The sequence below is a fragment of the Simochromis diagramma genome, unplaced genomic scaffold (genome assembly GCF_900408965.1).
Source record: "Simochromis diagramma unplaced genomic scaffold, fSimDia1.1 OVJJ01000802.1, whole genome shotgun sequence".
NCBI classification, from domain to species: domain Eukaryota; kingdom Metazoa; phylum Chordata; class Actinopteri; order Cichliformes; family Cichlidae; genus Simochromis; species Simochromis diagramma.
Window position 1 is genome coordinate 4,633,526 of NW_024387492.1, and position 24,466 is coordinate 4,657,991.

The 24,466-nt window shown below is 40.6% G+C and overlaps 2 protein-coding genes across 7 annotated transcripts; both read right to left on the reverse strand.

Moving 5' to 3' along the window:
* Positions 1-922: 922 nt before the first annotated feature.
* cipcb (CLOCK-interacting pacemaker b) lies at positions 923-8,910 on the reverse strand. Of its 5 annotated transcripts, none has more exons than XM_040018367.1 (4): positions 8,518-8,910; positions 7,655-7,804; positions 7,382-7,554; positions 923-6,146 (listed from the first exon to the last, which is right to left on the reverse strand). In XM_040018367.1, the coding sequence occupies exons 2-4, from the start codon at positions 7,761-7,763 to the stop codon at positions 5,307-5,309; spliced, it is 1,122 nt and encodes a 373-aa protein (XP_039874301.1). In that variant the 5' UTR covers positions 7,764-7,804; positions 8,518-8,910; the 3' UTR covers positions 923-5,306. The 5 variants fall into 5 exon arrangements, with proteins under 5 accessions (XP_039874301.1, XP_039874298.1, XP_039874299.1 ...); XM_040018364.1 differs by having other exon boundaries at positions 3,262-6,146; positions 7,655-7,815; XM_040018365.1 differs by having other exon boundaries at positions 3,262-6,146; positions 7,655-7,841.
* A 5,969-nt stretch (positions 8,911-14,879) lies between these two features.
* pgfa (placental growth factor a) lies at positions 14,880-21,639 on the reverse strand. Of its 2 annotated transcripts, none has more exons than XM_040017627.1 (7): positions 21,153-21,639; positions 18,974-19,001; positions 18,686-18,882; positions 17,823-17,890; positions 17,684-17,717; positions 17,523-17,592; positions 14,880-15,156 (listed from the first exon to the last, which is right to left on the reverse strand). In XM_040017627.1, the coding sequence occupies exons 1-6, from the start codon at positions 21,210-21,212 to the stop codon at positions 17,569-17,571; spliced, it is 411 nt and encodes a 136-aa protein (XP_039873561.1). In that variant the 5' UTR covers positions 21,213-21,639; the 3' UTR covers positions 14,880-15,156; positions 17,523-17,568. The 2 variants fall into 2 exon arrangements, with proteins under 2 accessions (XP_039873561.1, XP_039873560.1); XM_040017626.1 differs by having other exon boundaries at positions 17,672-17,717.
* Positions 21,640-24,466: the final 2,827 nt, after the last annotated feature.

Consider the following 24,466-nt stretch of genomic DNA (forward strand, 5'->3'; position numbering starts at 1 on the left):
GACGCCATCTAGCGGTAGAGATGTGTAATTGAATGTAAAAACTGACCTCTCAGCCAGTTCAATAGCTTATTGGCTTCATTGTTCCCTTTTAGAAATAAATATATCAGAGGTAAAAAGCTTAAGTTGAACGGTTTGGAGTAAAAGTTAGAGGGCCGTGGATATGTGCAGAGGAAGAATACTGGGTATGCTGGACAAAGGATGTTGAAGATAGAGCTGCCAGGCAAGAGGAAAAGAGGAAGATCAAGTAGTGAAGGAAGACATGGAGAGGTATGGTGTGTTAGAGCAGGATGCTATAGGGATAGGGTGAGATGGAGAATGTTGACCCGTGAAGACTGCAGCTGAATGACAAAGATTCCCTGGTGGTGACATGCAGTACATTTTACATAAAAATAAATAAGATATTAGCATACAGTTAGTTTTAGACTACCGTGGAGCAAGTATCAATGGCAACAGGGTCTACAGGATCTAAAGCTTGAAAAAAAGTGACTGTTTTACTGGGATATACTGATCACATTTGTTTGGCACTGGATTATTAACATTTAAAAACAGTGTTCATGTTCATTACATATCAAGTAAAAAGGCCACCTTTAAAAGAAGTAGGTGTAAAGCCTGAGTTCCAACTAAAATTAAAGAAACTACAGCTACCCTCTGTTCGTGTCTTATTTTTATGTCATGAAAGCAGAGATTTATTTTTAACCATTTCCTTTTTCCACACTCAGCTCTTGTGATGAGAGAGGTGTGCTGAAAGAAACGCAACACGTTTCATTGTTTCTAATCTTGTTTCCAGCTGAGATTATACAATTCAATGTTTTCCTCACTATGTGACCTCTGAGTGCTGTTTTAAATGTCAACCAAGCAGCACTACCATTCGAATGGACATGTTTAATTGTAGAAAGGAAAAAAAGAAAGAAACCACAGCAGCTTCTTTGGAAAGACATTTATTACACAAACAATGAGTCTCTAACTTAAAATGTACAAAAAAAGAGCCCTAAAGCATGTAACATCAAACATTTTCAGTCTTAGTTTATAAGATCTTTGAATGATATAGCTGAAGTGTTTTATAACAAGTTACTTATAACAAGTCTCATGTCCTCAGAGGTTTTAAGACGTAAAACTCAAAAATTTCCCACTTTGGAAAGTCTCATGAGGACTTCAACAACTTCCTCTATTTACATTTTATAAAGGGAAAAAAAAGACAGCGAGCTAGGCACATCACATTCAGTCTGCATAATCCTAAAAATATATATTTGAGCTGATATTTAAATATATTTTTGTCCATCGTTGTTGCTGGTGTACTACTGAAACTGAAACCAGCATCTTTAAAGTGACAAGGCAGACTGAAATGCACTGAGGAACCAAAGCTGCCAGTACTCAACTCAAAATCCAGTGTTACCAAACTGTACTGCTCTACAAGCTGACCGTTTAACAAAGAAAAAAAACTGCAGTCGCGCAACATGAGCAGGAACACAGCATGTGGCATACACACTAGTATCATCAGAAACATAAATAGTCCATTACATAAGCACATCTGCACAAAAAGGAACTTCTTCCACACAAAGAAACCTGGACAGCGACATGATAATGGCAACGACTACGCACGAGCAGGTAGCAACAAGTACATGTAAAGAAAGCACAGAGCGTTTTTGTGCTATTTTCAGCCGAAAGTTCAGTGACCTTTTCATACGTGATTTATTCCACTGGCAGTGAACCAGCCTCAAAACAGCTAGAACTTCAGAAGAAGGCCGTCCCGACATTTTTAAGATTTTTTTCTTTCTTGTTTTTGAACTGTGCAGTGAACCGTTAAGAAAACAAACTCAAAATTTATCCTAGAATCATTTACAGCCGAGGACAAATCGGTCAAGAGTGTTTTAAACAATTTCATAAACTCGGGTAAAAGTGTGAGGTGGAAACCTGGTCCAAGGAAAAATAAAGGGAATTCTGCAAAGACAGCACCTGAAAGTACAGAAGGAAGTGAGACAGTTGTAAAATGATAGTATTTGCTGTTGGCTGAGGGGAGTTAAAAAAAAACAAAGAGCAAAATCGTAGCGGCCACCCTGCTGCTCGAGTATCTCAATAAGGCTTTCACCAAGAACATAGGGTAGACAAATTACTCATCTAGCATTACAAAGCCATATGAAAAGTTAGATATATAGGCTATGGCGTGGAAGAATTTAGTTTTCTTCCATTTATTAAAAAAATGAATTCATAACTGAATGGTGGGTCTGTTAACATCTACTGATTTTAGACCATATAATCCAGTCATCATATTTAGCTTGTTATTGTAGAAAAGTTTAGAATGTCACTGTGACACTGCCTCGACATCTCGTCTGTGGTTGTTGCAGAAAGTCAGTGGAAACTTATATGAGCCAAATGCATCAAACAAGGCGACACGTGGAGCTTATTTGAGATAAAGTGGGAGTAAATAACTGATTACAAGTCAGGAATTTCATTTAGAGCCAAAGCGACTTCAAAACAACTTATTCTCAATACAGCTGTCTCGAGTACAAAGGATCTGAAAGAGCAGACTCAAAGGTCAGGAAAATACTCCAAACTGTTGCATGCTGGACGATAAGGTCACAAACAATCGCAGAAGGATCAGAGGGAGTGGGGTGGGAAGCTGTGTTATGTATTACAAAGTCGACTTTTACAGATTGTTTTACAAGGCCATGAGCTGAAGAGTTTCAAAACTCATCTGAACTTTGTTGCAGATCATATGGAAAATATGATTTCCGAGGGTCAAGCAGTCATTTATCCAGCCACAATAACCACAGCACTCTCAGTAGGAGAGACGCTAAGCCACTAAATCCTTCCAAGATTGTTGATGCAGATGCATCTGTATCTGTGTTGCTGACAGTGAAATTGGTGCACTGCAGTAAGAAAGTGGGTGGAGTAAGTTGGATGACCTCAAAGTCTTGAGTGCAACCTAAAAGGCTGGATGTCAGATAGCGCTACCTCCCTAAACTCACATTATAAATTTGGTTTGGGAGTAGCTTAAGAAGGAAGCAAATCAAAGAATTTACTGTGTTCACTTTAGAAACTTGTAATCTGCAGCTGGCACTTCCCCCAGAGTCAAAATATCTGCGATGTTGAGAGTTGAAGACAGAAGTGTTTACATGTTCGCCTACTGATAAAACACAAGATGTAGGCTGAGAGCACTCCAAATAAGCAAATACATGACAAATGTGCAACAATACAGACGTCATGTTTTTTTGTTTTGCAGAGTACCAACAATTCATTCAAGAAAGAAACCAAACCTCTGAGTTTTTGTTTGTGTGACAGACACCTCCACGTTTTATGGTAACATTTTAAATAAACCGTATTCATGCTTAGATGGCAAGTTTAAACAGAAGGTATATAAAAGTATCCCTCTGCACTAAGAGACAATTTTAAGTCAATGTAAGCACTGTAGGAACAGAACCGTCACATCAAATATTACACAATCACATGCACAATGTACAAAAACACATTTAACACTGCAGAAACTATCAGTAATAGAAAAGATGAAAATGTTATTTATTGTTATACTACATAAGTCATATGTATAGATTAGTAGTGTGCTTATGTGTTGTAATACACTTCATGTAAAAAACAAAAAAACAAAAAAAGCTACAGTACCATAGCTGCCATTAAATTCTGTCCAGAAATTGCTTCAGAGCTACTTTTACATTTCTTAGTGCAAATGCAAAGTTATCTGACATACACTGGGTTTGGATTTTAAGGCCATGATTACAAAAGAGAAACTTAAACTTAACTGTACATTAAAAATATCTGGATTTTGAAAGGCCATTTATGCACAACGACTGGTCTTCATCAAGAGTTCTAAAAGATGGGGTTTTTATTAGTGGACTAAAAAAAAAATTACAATAAAAAGTTGGAAAAAAGTAGCTCTATAAACACATGTAAACATACAGGAAAAACTCTGCTCTTGAAGGCAGTCAATATTGAAATATTAATATTACGGCCATGTGTTGTTTACACTCAAACAGGCCTTAACTACAAGTGGAAAAAGCCAAAAACAAAAACATTTACAAAGGGATGTCAGGGAAGCATTTAAATGGCCATGAAGACAGTTCACACAGGAACATCTTCCATCAACATGATGGGAAAGATGAAGTTTAACTGTCAACACCATAACTTTCAACTCACATTTTCCAAATTGAGCTTCAACAAAAGACACTGTGTAGGCACATGTAAGTCTGACTATGCTGACAGGCGAAGAAGCCCTGAACACATTCAGTGTGACACAAGAAACCGTCAGAGTTTTTGTTGCAACTGTAACTGCTGCATGAACTCAATTGGACTTGAATTTCACTGTCAACTTCGTGTCTGTCAAGCAACGCAAAAGACAACTACCATGAATGATGCAAGTAATTTTTGCAACAAGACATATGATCAGACTGATTTATACATAGATTCTCTTCTCAAACACCTTCTCATGTTGTATCCAGATTTAAATGACCAGTGTCAGGATTTAAATTAAGCTTTGTTGTACTACAACTCCACTGAGAGAAGAAATTCTTAGAGCTTCTGAGTTTTGATTGCTAAAATTGTCACCAGCACGGACACAGCTTCAGTGGAAGAGATCTAGTCCGGCTCAGTGAGGAAGAACATTGAGCTGCGTCTGCCTTATTTGGTCCCCAACACAACAAGCCAATAGTAGTCCAGCAGTCAGCACTTGAAGTATGTGGCTGTCCAAAGCTGTCATTTTTGCAGCGTGTCCTTCGCGGACAGGCTGTTGACCCATACATTGCGTTTTTCACCTTTTTTTTTTTTTTAAAGATTTCTAAAAAACAAACAAAAAAAAAACACTACAGGCTGACAGCAACAGCCTACAGCAAAGTGTACAATGTCCACAGAAAAATTTATAAGGGTATTTTTGTATTTTCAATTTATAATCTTAGCACACCGACTGCTTCTTTCAATAAATATTTCCCCTCATACAGGTGCACAACACATGTGCACGTTGGTGGCCAGCTGGCCGCCTCCTATAATGTTACAACGAGTGCGACTCTTAAATGAGAGACAATAAAAAGTCAACACCAACTTTTTTTTTTTTAGGTTAGCTTGGTGTGTCAGGGCCCTAAGGCAGCCGGCAGCCTAAATGTAGGCCACAGCATGCTGCCTATCTGAGAGTCCGGGGGGTGGGTGTGTATTGTGGGGCACGCATTACTTTCGGTCCATCTGTCTCTGCATGCAACCAACCACCAATCCTTGTCTTCCTTCCCATCTCAAGTCTATAGGATTACTATGAAGGCCTAGTTCAGGTCTAATCTGCTTTTAAACTGGACTGAACAGATCGCTCTTTCTCATTCTCTGGCTTCTTCCAAAAGAGTGGCCTGCAGTTTAACACAGATGCTGGTGTCTCCGCTCCGCAGAGCCTGAAGAAAGAGGTCTGTTTGTTTTTTCAGCCGGTCTATGTCGTTCTGCGTGCGCTGGTTCTGCTTGAGGAGCTCCTTGGTACGGAGTGTGATGTCTAGCAGGCCAGATTTGCTCAGGATGTTGTAAGTGTTGCAGAAGCGCTTCCTTCTTGTGTCAGCATCACCGTCACTGTCGTTACCTTCACTGAGTGAGACGACCGCTGGGGAAACAGGGAGTGTAAAGTTTTTGGATCCAGTAGCATGACTGAAAGACAGCAAAGTCGTACAGTCTGCCTGGCTGACAGCCGATGAAGGCCTCTCCCTCACAGGAGTGGTGTTGGTTTCTCCTGTTGAGAGACATGATCTGCTCTGGAGCAAAGGAGACATTGCGGTGGGGGTTGCAGGAAGACCAGGAGTGGTTGGGCCAGAGTTACCAGCACTATTACATAAACTTCTCTGTGGCTTCTCTCGCTGACAGTGTTCCCGAGTGATGGAGGTCAAAGTACTACATTTCTCTGACCCTGAAGAAGAAGAGGAGGAGTAAGTTGAGGGGGCAGTTCCTCTTCCTGAGGAGCTAGAGCTGTCCCCGGGATGTGGGGCAATCTTTGGGTAGGATTTTAGGATTGGAAAATACTTCTTAGGGCGCCTGTGTTTAGAGTTGGCCTCTTTGGTGCCTGAGGAAGCTTGACGAGAAACCACAGGCTGGATAAAGACCACCTGAGGCTGCTGAACCACCTCCACAGTTGGACTAAACCCCCAGGGCTTCAGAGCAGGAGGATTCTCTCCAGGCTGCAAACAACAAGAGGAATATTGAAAGCTCTGAAAATCAGGTCAGCATCACAGCTCATACAGTTCCTTAAGGAGCTCCTGGGTGCTCACATAGCAACTAGTTCTTGTGTGATCATCTCATTTCTTTCTGAAGAGTACCCACACAGTACGAGTCTACACCCACACTTTAACCCAAAAAGAACATATTTATGAGACAGCTGTCATTCTCCAGTTGCCATCACTAGCAGAATCTCCAGTCTTCAGTGGGTTTAAGCAGTTTTCACACACAACCTTGGGACAATGTTGGAAGAATCAGGTCAAAACATCATCCTAAGTTACCCTTTCTCATACAACACATACAGACCAAAGTCCACTTCAGATGTGTTCTCATTACAGGAAATACAATGATACAGTGTTATAGGTGTAGGCGCCGGAGCTAATACACATGACACCCACTCGCTGAGGTTACACCATGCAAATACCTGTGCGCAATCAAGCATCACACAGTGCTCTACTAGGTTACCAATCATTTAATGTTTGACCTGACCACTTCTGACTTTGTGTTCTCACATGTGCCCCCATCTGCTAATGTCTAGAAAAGCTCAAAGCTACAGAACATGTGTGAAAATGGTTTTAGAAACCACAGAATTACAGTTAGCAAATAAAGTTTTCGTTTCGCTTTTCTCAGTAGCTCCCCCATGTTCTCTGTCACACATTTTCACACATCCAGTTACTTGCCATCTCTGGGGGCACTGAAATAAATCTTTTGCACACAAATATCGCTAAATTAATTTCCTTGTCAATATAGATGGCCTGGCCCACCAATTTCTGACTTTAATGTCAGGCCCTGACATGTGGCTCATTCCTTAGGAGAAAAACAAGTGTGACCCAATCAGTGCACCACAATTTATTATTTCTGCTAAAATAAACTGGAAAAACAAGGCAAAAAAATAAGCTTGAGATGCACACAGTTACATTTTATGAAGACAAATCCTAGAAAGCTGTACTTTATCGAAACACCATGTTGGTATCACCGAAACACAATTAAGAGCAACACCACTATTCCTAATGAAATTCTTCAGATGCCATAAGAAAAAAAATAACCTACTGATGAGGCATAATTAAGACAACGTAGTTCTTGGTTTGATACTGTGAATGGAATTCAAGAGATTATTTATTTTGGGGTTTTTTTGTTTGGTTTTTTTTTTTCTCGTTGGAATATTGTGGTTTTATAATTAAGCCTTTCCCCAAATTACCTGCTTGAGCAGGACATTGTTCATGATGATCATGGGAGAGAGCCCACCCACCACTGCAAGTCCAGAAGGGTGGGTCCCTGAGCCAGTGGTCCGTGGTCCCTGCTGTACAACAGGGTGTGGTGAATCCTCAGAATCTGTGGTGTCCATCGTGCTCATGTGCTCTGAGCTCGCATCTATAGATCAGATGAAAGGGGTTAATTGGGGTACAATTCAAACTTAAATGTCATCTTCAGAAACACTTCAATATTTTGATATGAAGGAGTGTAACTAAACCTGAAAAGCCAGAGTCTCTCTCTGAATCAGCTTGGGAGCCTCCAGGCTTCATGATGACAGGAAGGTTTCCTGCCCTGGTGTGATTCTCTGCCTTCCTCTTTGTGGTCATCGCTCTTCCCGCAGCACTGACAAGGTCCAGCTCTCCGCAAGCTTTCACAAAACTACATCAGCACATCAAAGGCGAAAGCTGGGACAACACCAAGTAGGCCCTCTTTACATAGCAATGGCAGGACAAAGTTGTAAAGTCACAAATAGACACTGTTGGTCATCTTTTTAGCTGACGCGACCAGTTACATAGACATAAAGTTTTTTAAGACTGTAATAAACAACTCCCTCTTCTTGGTGTGGGTGCTTTAGATTCATTTGACCTCATTAAACAATTCCAGCTGAATTTATAAGAACACAAACCCACAATATTAGCCATTGGGTCATCTTTTATTTATATTTCACCCAAAACGTGTGTGATTAACGTAACTAAATGGAAATACAAGAAAACTTCGCCTGCATAAAATATAAATGTCAAATTATTCAGCTGTACCCAATCTACATAGATATATACAGTCACTAAATAAAGCTATTCTTACAGTGCATGCGATGAAGGGTAGTTCTTTGGGATAAATAACTACCGTTTAAAGTAACTTACAATAAGACAAAGAACACTTGTGAAACGCAAAATAGACGACCTCATTATTACAGTCAGGATTAGCTACGTTAAGCTAACCAACTAGCTAACCATTGTTTACGCTAACCAAAGGTTGATAGCCAAGCTAACGTCAGAGCGTCAACTCGCACTAGTACTACTAATAGTGACAGTATACACACACAAAAAACCGCAAAACGTTTAAAACTTCGAATACACCTACTTCGTCCTTGGTGCTGCTTAAACGTCGTAGTCCTTAAAGCCGACGTATACGACCGTATATCCGGGTAGAGGCTATAGCTGCAACTCAACAACTTCTCTTCGGTGGGGTCGCTGGTGCTGCTGCCCAGATACGTTGACTAGAACTCGCTGGTCCACGGTACCGTACACGAGACAAACCGCCCCTCCCTGCCCTGTCTGCTCGGTCACATGCGGAGCACGGTGGCAGCCGCCTATAGCAGATAGGCTTAATTATCCCCTTTGAGGTTCAAAATCAAAAGCTGGTAACCGATGGTGGATGAGTTCCTGGTCACCTCATATAGCAGCCATTGTTCAAATACGTCGAAATGCAAAGGACGGTATATTCGTTAGAGCCACTGTGCCATATTTGGTAGTTAAAGGCGTGCCCTTGTCTGGAGTGTCAGCCACGTCACGTTCTCTTAGCTACAGTGCCCGCCCACCTAGACTTCTCCTGCCTCTGATTGGACAGTGGCGCCAGCAGCTGAAAAACGTGACCGCTGCCAAATGTGTGGCAAGTTAAGGACATTGTGTTCGCTGTGCAGTTAGAGGTGTACTGTACAGCGTAGGCATCTCAAATGCACCGTTGGGGAATCCAGTGACGTGAGAGTGATCTGTTAGGCTATATTACATAATATCGTGGCTGGCCTGCAGCTAACCCAAGGAGCTCAAGTCTCCTCTGCAGCATGTCTGAAGAAATAAACAAAAGACGAGAACCTCGGAACGAACTAGAGGCCTCAAGTATGCTGTATATGAGTAGACAAAGCCACACAATCTCATAAGAGAAGGAAAATGCTCATGTGTAAACATTTAAAATAATCAGTACCTATTTCGTTTAAAATAATTTAATAGAAAAACATGTAAAACAACAGCCAAAAACAAAACGTGGTTTATTCTTGCGTACAATTGTGACCAAAAGGATAACATGAAAAGTTAAAACTACTTTTATAATCTTAATTTGAATGCAATTTGTGCAGAGTAATGGCTATAAGGTGCTTGTTTGCATTGCCCGTGACCCCAGAAAGAAAAGGGGGCTGTCAAGCTGAAGAATGAATCCTATGAAACTTGGTTAGCTTAGGAGGTAGCGGAGACTTGGGAGGGAGCTGACAAGTACCAGCAAGCCAAGCAGAGTACATTCATGGGAGTGGCTGAAGAAAAACCCAGGTGTGGAAGGAGTTCAGTGAGACCATGGAGCTAGACTTTCATTCAGCCTTGAAGTGATTCTAGCAACTAAGGAGGACAAAGAGGCTTCCCGTGTACATTGTATAGTGTGCTGCTGACTACACATGGCATCATCCAGACATTGCTCAAGTGTTGTCCATCATATTTGACAACCACCAGCCTTTAGGCCTATGTAACTGGGGACTTATTCACTTGGTCCCATATCGTCACCATGGTTGTCACAAAGTGGCGGATAAGATATTGCCACGGTCACATGTCTTCAATACCTCAATAGCCAGGTCGTGGAGTACTTCAAAGATCTCCTCAATTCAACTGACACACCTGCAGTGGAAGCTGAGACTGAGGACAAAGAGGACAACTTCCCACGTCCCTGTGGCTGAGGTCACTGACGTAGTTAAACAACTCCTTAATGGCAGGGTTTCCAGGGTGGATGAGATTCACCCTGAGTTTCTCAAGGCTGTAAATATTGTGGAGTTGTTGACATTAGGTGGACGTCAGGAGCCGTCACACTGAACTAGCAGATTGGGGTGGTGGTTCTTCTCATTACGAAAGGGGGCTGGTACATGTGTTCCAACTTTTGGGGGATCACCCTTCTCAGCTTTGCTTGGAAGGAGGAAGGAGGAAAGATGTGGTTTTTGTTCTTGTCATGGAATACTGGACCAGTTCTTTATCCTCTGAAGGATATTCAAAGGTGCGTGGGAGTTTGCTCAGTCTACATGTGGTAGACTTGGGGAAGGGATTCAGCTGCGTCCCTATGCATGTTCTGTAAAGAGTATGGGGTACCAGGAATGATTTTATATATTCTGGTTATCTGTTCCATGTATAACTCTGGTGAGAGCTTGGGTCACATTACCAGTCATGAGTCAGAGTTTTTCTCTGTGGGTGTGGGACTGCACAACACTGGCTGCCATTTGACACCATTTCTGTTTATGGACAGAATTTCAATGTACGGCCAAGGCATGGAAGGTGTTGTCAGAATGTCATCTCTGCTTTTTGCAGATGATGTGATTCTGTTGGCTTAAATGTGCAGAAACCTTCAGCTCACACGGAGGCAGGTTGCAGCCAAATGTGAAGCAGCTGGGAGGAGAATTAGATCCAGAAAAGGGTTGAGTGCTCACTCCAGGTGACTTCCTGTCCTATGTTAACATGTTTTAATAACTTTTCGTTTGGGGACTTGTGACACTGAATGTGACACTACACATTCTGTTTCAATATTTGCTTAAAATGCATTTAAACATAATTCAGAAACATTTTTGAAACTTCTAACTGCTCAATTTTTGTTTGTTTGTTTGTTTTTGTTTTTTTGTTGTTGTTGTTGTTTGTTTTTTGGGGGGGGCATAAAGAGAGTAATACATGGTACTTATTTCTCATCTATGAATTCAGAATTCAGTGATGACTGATTTAATTCATTAAATGCTTGCTTCTTGTCTAGTGAGCTTGATAATCCACATTTGTGAAATACTATATAAGGAAGCGTTGCTTTCAACCACACTCTTATCTCACATGAACCTGAAAGGCCCTGTATGCAATACAAATAAGTGAATGGTGGCACGGTGGTTAGCACTGTTGCCGCACATCAAGGAGGTCCTGAGTTCAATTCCGCCATCAGGCCGGGGTCTTTCTGTGTGGAGTTTGCATGTTCTCCCTGTGTTTGCGTGGGTTCCCTCTGGGTACTCTGGCTTCCTCCCACCATCCAAAGACATGCACTTAGTGGGGATAGGTTAATTAATTAATGCAAATTGCCCATAGGTGTGAATGGTTGTCTGTCTGTGTGTGTTAGCCCAGCGACAGACTAGCAACCTGTCCAGGGTGTACCCTGCCTCTCGCCCTATGACAGCTGGGATAGGCTCCAGCGCCCCCTGCGACCCTGAGAAGGATAAGCGAATGGATGGACAGTACTCGCCTGTTCTTTGCACACTGTTTTCTGCAGATAAAGATCTTATAGTGTCCTCACATTACAGAACCTAATCGTCTGCAAATCTAGATAACAGAGAGGGGGTTTAGGGTTTTTTTTAAAGAATTGGAGTGGGTTTTACTTCATGACCTTACTATGTTTCACAGTAAAGCACCATTCGTGTATTCGGTGTTCATGACAAAAAAACAAAAATACTGCATGTAAAGAATTATCCTAAGTTTGCTGACTCTTTGTTAAATTATGCAATTTGTGATTCTTAGCCATTTTGTGCATTTTCTGTCCCTGCATGGTTGATTTTGGTCAGAGAATAACTAGAAAATCAGTACTTTAAAACAAATGACTATGTGCTAATGCACTAATACATTCTACACTAACCAGAAAAAACATTAAAACCAGGTGAAGACATGAAAAGTGGATAATACTGATTGTCTTATTTTAGTGGAAACTTTGAGTATTGGACTTTTCCAGGAACCACTTAGGTACATGGCAATCACATGCCTCGCAGTTTCACTCCAAAAACATGGGATTGGTTCAAGAAATGCACACAAAAAATATTATAAAAGAAACAAAGAATTTCCCCCATGTTTAAACTCTTTAGATCCAATCTTGTGGAATACCTACCAGATGGACTGATCAAGCCTGTGTCACAGAAGTCCCACTGTGCAACCCAGAGATTCGTGGATCCCTGGGAAGCATCAGTCGGACCTACACATTACAATTTTGTGCCTGAAAACTGGGGACCGGAAAAGACTTCTATCCTATTCTTTAAGTGATGAAACTCACAGGCATGTTGCAGTGAGCAATTACCAGTCAGTCAGGCACAGCAGTAATTTCGTCTTTGACAGCCTAATACAACTTCCTAAATTGCCTAGAGGTGCAGCATGCACACACAGACGTGTGCAATATTTCTTTTGTAAACATGCAATACACTATACGAAAAGAAAACAAGCATCATTTTTGATTTTTTGGTTTGCCTAGCTTCTCCAACACATGAATTATGTCTTTTTCATCCCAGCAAATATGTTTTATTTTATATTCCCTGAAATCTTAGCCTGATGATGTTACTGTCAGTTATTGTTAAATTTACAAAACAATTCACGATACAGAATGTTTTTTAAACAAGCGATTTATTCAAATTTTTATTCTGAGCAAACAAGTTAATTTTCATATAAACACTTCATCCAACAGCCAAACTGTGTGTTTGTGTGCGCTCATTCAGCATGGGTTAGTCTGTTGGCCAGTGTGTTTGTTTGTGTCTGACATTATATATACTATGTGGAACTTTCTGAATCTGTTCCTCAAAACTGTTCCTAAAACCTGATGCTGGGGACTTTTATTCGCTCTCACTCTGGGTAAGTTCACTGTCCTCACTGAGAGAATAACCCTAACTGTCCAATCACAGTTCTTGTGCCCAGTGACAGCACTGACAGGAACGCCCCTCTTTTCACTCTCTGTGCAGAGCAGTTTATACACCACTCTGCATTTAATCATTATTTATTCAAATCTGTCTGTCTTCCAGAATGTGTCTTTCGTCCCCTCCCCTCCCCTCCAGCAGGTTACCCCTACCTGAGTCTGGTTCTCCTTTTAAAGTGGAGTTTTTCCTTCCCACTGTCTCCAAGCGCTTGCTCATAAAGATTCATCTGATGTTTGGGATTTTCTCTCTATTTTTTGTAGGGTCTTTACCTCACAATATAAAGCATGTTGAAGTGGCTGCTGTTGTGATTTGGTGTTATATAAGTAAAACTGAATTGATCCGAAGTTAGTATAAGTTCATATTAGTGGTTGGTTTGACTATGTAGACACACCACCACCCAGTGCTCTCGAAACATTAACACAGAGGTTCTCATGAGGACTCCAGTTCCTGCTCCAACACGCCTGATTCAAAAGATCACCTGGGTATTATATGCTGTAACAGGGTGGCGCCTAAAGCAATCAGTTTCCATAACAACAGAACCTCTGCTTTAGTTTTTGCCCCAAGAAAAGTGATCTAAGGCTACGTTCACACTGCAGGCAAAAGCGCATCAAATCCGATTTTTTTGACCCTATGCGACCCATATCCGATCATGGTATGACAGTGTGAACGGCACAAATCCGATATTTTCAAATCCGATCTGGGTCACTTTTGTATGTGGTCCTGAATCCGATACATATCCGATGTTTCAGAAAGCGACTGCTGTGTGAATGGTCAACATTATTATGTAAATAACAAAATAACTTAAAGCAAAAAATTGGGAAACGTGAAGTCCGAAGTCTTTATATTAAGGGCCATCAGTCAAACAATATTGTTTGCTCTGTGTCTAAACAGAGCGCGTTGTGTGACATCTTCTTTTGCGCATGCGGGCCACTTTGAGCGTTCACACTAGAGCGCGTTTGCTGTCGCATTTTATTTGTAGTGTGAACGAGCAGACAAAAAAATCGGATTTGATCAAAAAATTGGAATTGAGCATTAAGACCTGCAGTGTGAACGTAGCCTAAGTGCGTAATGTTTCCCTGAGGTAAGAAACCCCTAAAAAAATGCTGTTTTAGGAAACTAATTATATCAAAATCTATTTACAAACAACCAAATATACTTCTTTATATATTTGTGTACATGCTCATAGTTTTTAATTTAAACATGTGTAAAAATAATATTAGTCTTGGCAGTAGCTGGCACCACATCCAATGTGGATTTTGTTCCTGACAAGAGTGCTTCGCCACCAGGTCAAAGGTCAGTCCCTCATCTCCTCCTCATTTTACTGAACAATAGGTTGCCTTCAGTCATTAAATTAAATGGACACTGCAATAACCCAAAAAATTCTGGTTTGTTGTTTGAGGTTAACACCACGCCACAGAGGGATAAACATGCGACCTATCCAGAGTGTTCCCCACCTTTCCTCCTATCACAGCTGGGATAAACTCCGATCAGAAAAAGATCATTTTTCATGATGAAAACATGATATAGGATTAAAATAATAATAATAATAATAATGACTTGGCTGGGGGGGGGGTTCTCACTTTTTATATATTTATTTTTATTTTTAGTCATTGTGAACAAAATAGATACATATATAAATATTATTTTATATACAAATGGCACAAAAATGCAGACAGCAGAATAAAAATCACAAAGACACCACGTGCCATTAATCTGACAAGTTAATAAACACTTAAGGGATGGATTTAGGCTTTAAACCTGGTTGAAAAGCTCAAAGCATTCCAGCCATTATCTCTGATCCTATTCTGTATGTGTTCTGTATACTGTGTCTGTTTTGAAAACGTAACACAGCAGCAAGCTTAAAGTGAAAAGATAAATAGATGAAAACGGAAAAATGGAGGCCATGGCCAAAGGAATCTGTACACATCCAGGGTTAGGGTTGCTTTGGTGATTACTCAGCAAAAACAAAACAAAACAAAACAGTATATAAGTTATAAAATATATGGGAATGGATGGAGATATGTGATGTTCACCACTCCATATTCACCACTGTTAATTTTACTTTGGGCAGGTGCAAATCAGCAAAGAGTGATCTTCTTGTCTGGAACTGGCACCTAAAAGACAGAAACATACGAATGAAGGGGTTAAATTTCTATTTTAAATAAAGATGTTCCGAATTGCTTGTGTCCAATCCCGCTCCATCTATAAAACTCTGGACGCTAAAGTCAATATGAGACTGGAGAGTATAAAAAGCTTCCTCAGATGACAAAATGGAAGGTTTTCACCTTGTTTTGTGTCCACTTGTGAAGAAAACTAATCCTGAAGTTTTACAGGTGTTTAGTTAACATTAAAAAGCAGAAACCACCCAAACACTGCATCCAATGCTTGCCCCTTTCAAGATAACTTGAGCATATGTAGAGCCATTCCCTCCTATATAGTTAGATGTCTATGAGGTTGAGTGTTTTTTTTAATGTCACATCCCAAACTAATCCTCAAATTTCAAATGGGATTTGAATGCTATGATACCCACTGATGTGCTAAATTCAATCTCAGCCCTGCACATCACCACTAAGTTGGCAGTTCTGATATTTTACGATTGATTACAAAACAAGCCGACAGTGCCTGCGAGGTCAGACAGCGCCTGCGAGGTCAGACAGCGCCTGCGAGGTCAGACAGCGCCACGGTCTAAAGTGAAGTTTCTTAGAAATTAAAGGTAAATCATCCTCCTGGACAAACAAAGTCAACACTCAAACGTTCGCTAAACGTTCACATGACGACATCAAAGAGAATATTTATGTCCCTCAAGTTGCAAATATAGTTCAGCCTTCTGAATCTGATGGAAAAAATTAAAGCTGTGCTGCAACTGTGTGGTCCCCTGACCACTAAACAGTGGGTTGCGAGACAGCAGCTCTCCAGGCCTGAGTTACGGCGTACAAATCATGACCAGAACAGGCAGAACACCGAGACCACACGTGTTCCTCGGCTGCTTTTGTTTGAAAAACTTGCAGACCACCACCAAGCAGACAAACTGAAGTCCAAAGGGTGGTTTTTAGTAGGGGAATTTTGGTAATGGTAAGACCAGGAAACCACAACTTCAAACTTAAAAAAAAACCCCGAAACAACCTAAGTTATTTTCAAGCCAGTATTTAAAAGACCCAACTCAGTCTCTGCAGATCCTACTGGCTCTGATGATATGATCACCGTGCTCAGCTGAAGCTAGTATCAAGTTTAAAAACTCATATCCTCTTGAGGCTTTTAAATTGAAATTCCCTTCTTGCGTTACCACAGTTCAGACAGTGACAAAATGAATTTCTCCTTTACTAAGGAGGCTGTGACTTTGGAAGACATCCGAGTGATTCACCCAGCGGAGACTGCTCAGACTACATTTGCACACCTCACCTCTTATGTTAGTTTCACCCAATGCAATTTTGCCCTAAAAAGAAAAAAAAAAGACTGTGGATTTCATCTTTCACTGCATGAATTTATTTGATAATAAGAGTTCCTTTCAGGAGGTGATGAAAAGACGAGCCTATTATGGGAGCGATTTCTGCGTGCAACAGTTGCAGAGAGCTACTTAGTGGCATCGTTTCTTTTGTTTACCTGCAGTACAGACACAGACTTCTTTCCAAATCTCACACCGGCCATTAGTAACCAAGGTTTTCTGTTATAAATTTGAAGCATCAAGCTGAATGTATGAGGAGGCCATTATGCAGAGCAACTTCATAAGGTGCCACCTGATGCTGTTGGTTACAATGTACCCATTTCACTCTTTGAGGCAAAGTTGTAATTGTGCATTAATTTACTGCTCATTACATAATAATTCCCCTTGTAAAAAAAATCAATAATAAAAGAAAAAAAGCACATTAGAGAGAGAGAGAGCTGGTAGTGTCTCTGATCTGTCTGTAAAATGATGGCTCTGCTGTTGCTCTGGGACTGAACTGCTTGGATTTATTGAAATCCTGATAAATAAAATGTATCTTCCCCTGCGCAGAGGTTAGATTTGAACATGTTGTCAGATGCGATTTCAAAGTCAGAGTGGAACCGTTATCCCCAAATGCCAGAAAAAAAATAAATAAACCTATGAGTTAGTGCAAACATAGTGAAGAGGCTCGGCTGCCTGCTGTAACTAAGAATGTAGATATAGAAGCCTCGGCGCTTCCTCGTGCATGATATTTTTTTCTCTTCGATAAAAGATTTTTAAACTTAACCTTCAGACTATCAGTAACCCTGGACTATTGCAAATACTTCGCGACCTTACAGAAGCACAGACTCATCAGAAGTACTTGTTGAATTTATCCAGGGTCATCAAAGGGAAGAGCAACACAGCAGCACCCAGACTATTATGATATTGCTTAGCTTTGCTGCCCTTGGTGGTCTGGCAAAGGGGAGGAAACACTGATGAATGTAGCTGTAAATGCCCAAACATCATTTAAAAAGAAAAGTGTGTGTGAGTGCCACAGGGGAGCAATCAGTCTCTTACTTTCTACAGCCATTTCTTGGTATGTTTCCTCCTCCGAGGTCTGCTCTCAGTGGACTTGCTGCTGCTGCTGCTGCAGGAGAAAGACATCAGAAATATTGATGTGTTCAACTCTGATAGACAAAACACTCATTACTCACTGTGTTACTTACTGACTTAATTACTGATCTTTCATAGTACGGAAGATTCTCAGGGTCTCTAAGAGAAGAAACAAACCACAGACACATTTAGAAGTCAGCTGTGGCATAACTAATAATCTTGGATCTAGTGTTTAATAGAAAGATGAGGTTTTCAGTAAAGGACCTGCATTGACACTGCTGATGTTCTAGAAATGTGAGCTCCACGGGCTGTTCTTGGGAAGAAATCTTCAGCTGAGAAAATAAAAAAGAAGAAGCTGAAACTCTACATGAAGGTAAACACTGAATCTAAACAGAAAATATTTCTCCAATACTGGCTTCACTTCATTGGATTCCCATTAAATCTGGAATCAAATTTAAACTCTTTCTCAAGGTCTTGAATAATCAGGCGCCATCATATCTTGAAGACCTCATCATACCATATCAACCCCAACAGAACACTTCACTCTCACACTGCTGGCTTACTTAAGGTTTCTAGGGTATTTAAAGTAGAATGGGACGCAGAGCCTTCAGCTTTCAGGCCACTCTGTAGAACCAGTTTGGAGGCAGGAGACAAACACCCTCTCTATTTTTAATATTAAGCTTAAAACTTTCCTTTTTGATAAACCTTATAGTTTGGGCTGGATCAGATGATCCTTAACCCTCCCTTAGTTATGTTGCAATAGGCCTAATCAGCTGGGGCTTCCCATGATTCAGTTTTTCTTTGTCACTCACCTTTTTCGACTATTATACACTGCTCTGCATATCATCGTTACTTGTTTTTAATCTCTGACTCTCTGCTACATGGTCACACAACTGATCACAGCAGATGGCTAACCCTCCCTGAGCCTGGTTTGCCAGAGGTTTCTTTCTGTTAAAAGGGAGTTTTTCCCTCCCACTGTCACCAATTGTTTGCTCACAGGGGGTCGTCTGAATGTTGGGGTTTTCTTGCTAATATTGTCGGGTCTTTTTCTAACAATAAAGTGCTTTGAGGCGACTGTTGTTGTAGTGTTACATAAATACAATTGATGTGAACAGAACTTGATTCACCTGCAGAGTGGTGTTGCGTTCGAGGGTAGGAAGGCACTTGAATTCCTCACCCGAACAGTAACCAGAGCATCGGCGCACCACCACACAATGAGGTATGTAGTTGTTCTCCACCGACTGGGGGTACTCATCGTACACATACACCAGCTGGTCCATGACCTGACACGAGCACTTTGCCATCACCTCAGACAACTGAATTACTACATAAGAGGTTGGATCTTAATCTTTAAGTCATTTGCAGCAGGTAGGAGAGCCTTTTCAGTGGGCCATGATAAAGGGCATCACTCTTACCTGTATTGGGACCCCCTTCATCTGACATCTGCAAATAATAAAAATAATTCAATTTGTTTGTTTGTTTTGTTTTTTTGTTTTTAAAAAAGAGCCAAACATTGTTGGAGATAATACAGGACCAGCAAATAGCCAGGAGCCTAGAAGTTGGTAGATCGATACAGACACTGATAACACCTATAATAATACCTATACCATCTATCTATCTATCTATCTATCTATCTATGAATGTCAGTATGTAGCCCACTGAATTGTGTTAAATTAAAACATCTTGGATGAGACATGCACTGTGAAAAATGTCTCAACCATGTTGTGTTGAATATCCCATCTGTTTGATTAATAGTCTATGGCAGATCATGTCAAGTTACAGTACACAATGAAACGAGAAACCGTTCCTCCAAGACCATGGTGCTACATGTAAGATATAACAGACCATCAACACAGGACTACATAAAGCATGTTTGTATGAGATTTAAACTACATAATGTGACCTAAAGTCCTAGCCATGTATTTACTTGGTATCAGATCATTATCAATATTTGCAGCATTGCACAGCACTTGAGGAGACTTTCTCTAGTCAGAACCAGGCATGGGGGAAATGGTTTTCATTGCAGCTACGGAGCACCCTCTGCTGTAAAAATAAAACTAGTGCAGGCACATTGATGAGATAATAAAAAAGGATGACGCAATATGGTGTGAGGAGCGCACTGCTGTGCGGCTGAAAATCGGCAGGGGAAAAAAAAGCTGTAAAATGAGCCAGCAAACAACAGCAGTGCTTCTGATTTCTCAATTGGTTTATTATCACGCGGTCAAAAAGCCTTGAAAACATGCAAAGAATAACAGTGAAGAATAGCTGCTGAGAATAGCTGAGCATTCTCTCATGGGACTGTTACACACTAACCACAGCCAAAGTAAAAGCGATGCTGAAAAAGTGAAAAGTAAAATGTGACACAGCATGAATTTTCTGAAGTTCTCACAGCCCGGCCTGCAGACTCAGGACTGGCAAAGTTCCCGATTTTTTTGAACCACAAATTGGGGCGTGCACAGTTGATCTTGGCTCTCTTCTGCCTTTTGAATGTAAGAGATCTCTTTCTCTTTTTTAAACTTCTCTCTTGGCCTCATAACCCTGCGAACACGGATGGGAACGGAGGCTTCCTAATCTCACACACAGACATTGCTTCTATAGCTCGGGCAATATAAAAGAGCATAATTTAACGAGTTGGCTTCTGCCAAGACTTGTTAAATGTGCCGCAGCATCCACCAGTTGGACCAGCTGCATACAACAGCTGTATTCAGCCATGACGTGCTGTGAACAACACAGTGCATTGATTAGGTTTGTAATTTATGAGGAAAGGAAGGGGGGCAGATTCATAAATGGCCTCCGGTCAGACTAAATCTGTGACCCATAGTGGAAATACATAATAATGGTACTAACCAGTGGTTCTGTCTCACGCAGTCTGCATAGCACAAAGGAGATCTTCGTTAGTCTAATGCAATATTTTTGAAGGTGACTCTAAAGTCTTCTTCAACTCACATATCTCAGAAGCTTTTGGGAATGGATACTAAAACTATTCTGCAGTGTGTTAAAAAAACCAACAAACCCTACACCTTATCACTGTAACCGATACTCGTTGTACGCTTAGCTCCCTGCTGGGTGATACTAAATGTGCCTGTGTGGCCTCGGGTATGAAGCTGCACACCAAGAAGAAGCACCCAAGGGAAAATCACGCAGAAAATGTCACGATCTCCCTCATAACAGCCAGGAAACATGCAAATCGCATGCAAAATTACAGCTTGTGAGCGCGGTTTCAGCCACATTACAGCCTCTAGCTGAGCTCTGGGGCCCGTAGCTTTAAATCTCTGTGTGCATGAGCAACACACATCTGACGCTATAGTTACGTCTACACAGATTATTGGTAACCCACTATGAATGCAGATAGCGCATTCACTGTGGGGGTACAGCTGTTTTATGCTGTCACGCGTGGAATCAAGTGAAAAGTCGGGAAAAAAAGGACAACGTTAATTCTCTTTAACTTCACTAAACTCCAGCCAGAGAGATTCAGTCTCATGTTTAGCCCGCTTTAACTTTGATAAGTAATGCAGTGATGGGTCTTAAACCCTTACCTTAAAAGGAAAAATGAAAAGAAAAAAAGAGAGAATATCCAATTGGTGGTGGAGTTACCTGCGCAGGTACCCGCTGAAGAACCAGCAGAAACTGCAGGATTCCGAGGAAAGTTTGCATGCTGCTGCTGCCGGGAATGAGTTCCTGCTATCCTCTAGTCGGCCAGAAAGAAATGAAAATGTTGAAGGGAGAGCGGAGAAGCGGCTGGAGCTTTTATAACGAGCACAGTCCCGCTGCGCGAGGAAGGCTGCGATGAAAAGCGCGCGCCAGCATGGCTGAATGTATACTATATACGCTTACCATTAACCGGTGACTGTTGCAGAAAAGAATTCAAGGGAAGTGGTGATGTAAAATCAGTCCGTCCTGTCGCTCACGTACACACCAGTCCCTGGGGAAATGATCCTAATGAAGCCTCGTGACTGTCTAAACCTGAGCTTAACGTTTCAGAAGTCAGTCGAATACATTTATATTCCAACCTTCTCTCATTTCTTTATATTTTGTTCCAAACTTTTTTCTCCATTCTGGCTGCTTTTTCAGTCCAGTTCTTGCACCTGACCATTTTCAGTGGAAAGTTTTGGTTGTTTGTTAAACCACTTAACGCTGACCTGTGAATCATTAAACCATAAAAAATAAAAAAACAACTTGATAAAGAACCAGCTTTAAATTGTATCCTTAGGCTCTTTCGTATTTATTTTATAAATATTTCTAGTTTCTTTTAGAAATCCATTAATTCTCTTTCGCTTATCCTTTGCTTTCATAATTAAATAAAATATGCTTGTGTATTTTGATGTAGGCTGTCGCAGGGCTAGAGGCGGGGTGCACCTAAATTGCATAAACTCCGTTTCTGTTTTATATTTTTCATTTCCATGTATGTTTGCACGTTTTAATAAAATCACTGCATCCATTACCTTTTTGAGGAGCAACATCTAAACAAATGAGGGGGGACTCAACTTTTGCATAGTATTGTACATACAAAAATAATAATCATCTTATGCAATTTATCAGCCTACATCACAACACACAAGCATATTTTATTTAATTGTGAAAGCAAGTAAAAGTCAGTGAAGTGTCATCTGTAAATTATGATAAATTCTTCAGATATCCCAAAGCTGTTTCAGCTGCTGACCACAACAAATATTGAAGTTAATCACCCAGAGTTCATAGCATCATATAAGCAGTGCTTTATATGCTGTGTTTAATAATAATAAAAAAAATAAAAAAATACATGTCAGAATCAGAAACTTTATTGTCATTGTCACGAGAACAACGAAATTAAGAATGGTCCCCGATCACAGCATGTGCTGTGTCAACAGATTTTTTTTATGTTACTAGGCAGCCATCAATAACAACAGAGGAATACACTCAGTCATGTCAGCGGTTCAATGAAAATCTACAGAAGTTCAAACCTTGCTTCAGAATGAGGAAGAAAAGTGAATGAGTCAGTTGCTGATGCCAGACTGGTTCTGGTGAGTATTTGAAAAACTGATGATATTTTTTTGATTTTCCCACACAACCAAATCTAGGGTTTACAGAGAATGAGGCAAAAAAAAAAAAAAAAAAAAAATACAGCATTTGTTTTCTGAGTGAAAGGTCTTGTCGAGGTCTGAGGGGAATTAACAGTGTTTGAGCTGTTAGAAAGCTAACAGTAACTCAAATAACCACTTCTTGCCATCTGCATACAAGGAGAAGAGCATATCTGAATGCACAGCACGTTGAGCTTTGAAGCAGACGAGCTACAGCAGCAGAAGACCAATGCAAGCTAAGAACAGGAAAGGCTCAACAAAATTAGGCCAAAGAAGCCTGGGCATTGATTGCGTGGTGCGTTTCTGCTGCAACATTTTGATGGCAACAACCGAATAATGCAGTTATGCAATTTACTTTGAGTGACAACTACAATGACGTCTGCAGAGAACAAATCTGTTAATAGATTTTTCACATTACATATATTTTAAACCAAGAACTAACTCAGACTTGATGCTGCCTTGTGTAGTGGATTAAATGCTCAATGAAAATAAATTCATGTCAGTTTCATTTATATATAGCGCCAAAGTACAAAAGTTATATTAGTTTTACAATAGTTTTTATTTCAATGTTCCAGATTTCTGGAACATTGAAATACAAACTGGATGGATTTCCAAGCATGACATTCCTGTGATTTGATGTTAAAGAGCTAAAATAAAGAGATCTAATGCTTTATTCAGGCTCGATTACAATACTGAAATACTAACTGGCACAGCACAGGGAGCACAACGTGCATCTCTACTGATGTGGCTCCACTTCTGGATCTGGTTGTTAGTTTGAGAAGTTTATGGCTCCCAAACATTGTTTTTGCACTCGGGGCCTTCGAGTGTTGCGTGTTTAGTCTCGGCACACATGCAGCAGACCTCAGGTTATCAGCACTGATGTGACAGGAATGAGCAGAATGTCTCAGAGCTACCCTTTCGCCACGTGTATGTGCACTCATGTGTGGCTGTTATCAGGACGTCTACTTTAGCTGATATATAAATGTCTCGTTTTACTTTACACAACACCTGCTCTCTTGCAGTTTGCTGATCCTCCTACTTACAGTTGACGTTGATTTCCTGATTACACGCATGTCCGCAAGTGCCGCGAGCTAGCCAAATCACACTTCTTGTTCTCCGATTCTGCAGGGCATGGAAAACAAGCAGGGAGCTGGCCTTACATTTATAAGGCGGGCTCAGATGTGCTTTCACAGCCACTGTGATTTATGGGATACTTAGTCTGGTGCGTTCTGAAAAATAGCCTCTGTGGAGGCGATACCAAAGACGGAGGATGTGTTCCCTCTCACCACAAAACTGATGTTGGTCTTGTTTGGTGCTCTTCAGAGAAAAATTACATTCAAATCTTAAATGAACAATGATAATCTTGTTATTTTAAAAAGAAAGCAAATATAGTGTACTCACCAAGCCTAGCACAGGCCTACGATGCAAGTTCCAACTTTATATATTTGTGGATTCTTCAAGGCAGCTTTGCACGACTTCTTATTTGTCTCTTATACCAAGTCCTTTTGAAGCCCTTCAATTCATCCACTGTATGAAATAGGCTGTTTTAGTGTAATTTCCCTTCCTTACCTTTTAAACCACCTTTCTTTTGACTGGCTGCCTCTTACAAACAGAAGGTTTGAATGGCTTCCATGCTGACAGCCACAGCTCTATGGCTAAAATGACTGCATAAGGGCCGTCTGATCTCATTAACGTCAAAGATTTTGAGTATAGAAAAAAGTGAAGCCTGAGCTTTTGCCTCACATTACTTGCACATATGGTGAATTCATATGGTTAAAATTATAAAAAGTCATAACCGATCCTCTTTGATCAAATAAAGATTTTGTGTAATGACCGCTTTTTGCAATCTAA

What these genes read in the sequence shown, in the direction of transcription:
- cipcb (XM_040018367.1), bottom strand. Translation starts at nt 7,763, where the DNA reads ATGACCACAAAGAGGAAGGCAGAGAATCACACCAGGGCAGGAAACCTT. An exon ending in GAGAGACTCTGGCTTTTCAG is followed by an intron (nt 7,555 to 7,654) that starts GTTTAGTTACAC and finishes TCTGATCTATAG; the next exon opens with ATGCGAGCTCAGAGCACATG. An exon ending in ACAATGTCCTGCTCAAGCAG is followed by an intron (nt 6,147 to 7,381) that starts GTAATTTGGGGA and finishes TGTTGTTTGCAG; the next exon opens with CCTGGAGAGAATCCTCCTGC.
- pgfa (XM_040017626.1), bottom strand. Translation starts at nt 21,212, where the DNA reads ATGCAAACTTTCCTCGGAATCCTGCAGTTTCTGCTGGTTCTTCAGCGG. An exon ending in TGAAGGGGGTCCCAATACAG is followed by an intron (nt 18,883 to 18,973) that starts GTAAGAGTGATG and finishes CCTCTTATGTAG; the next exon opens with TAATTCAGTTGTCTGAGGTG. An exon ending in AACGCAACACCACTCTGCAG is followed by an intron (nt 17,891 to 18,685) that starts GTGAATCAAGTT and finishes TTATTTTCTCAG; the next exon opens with CTGAAGATTTCTTCCCAAGA.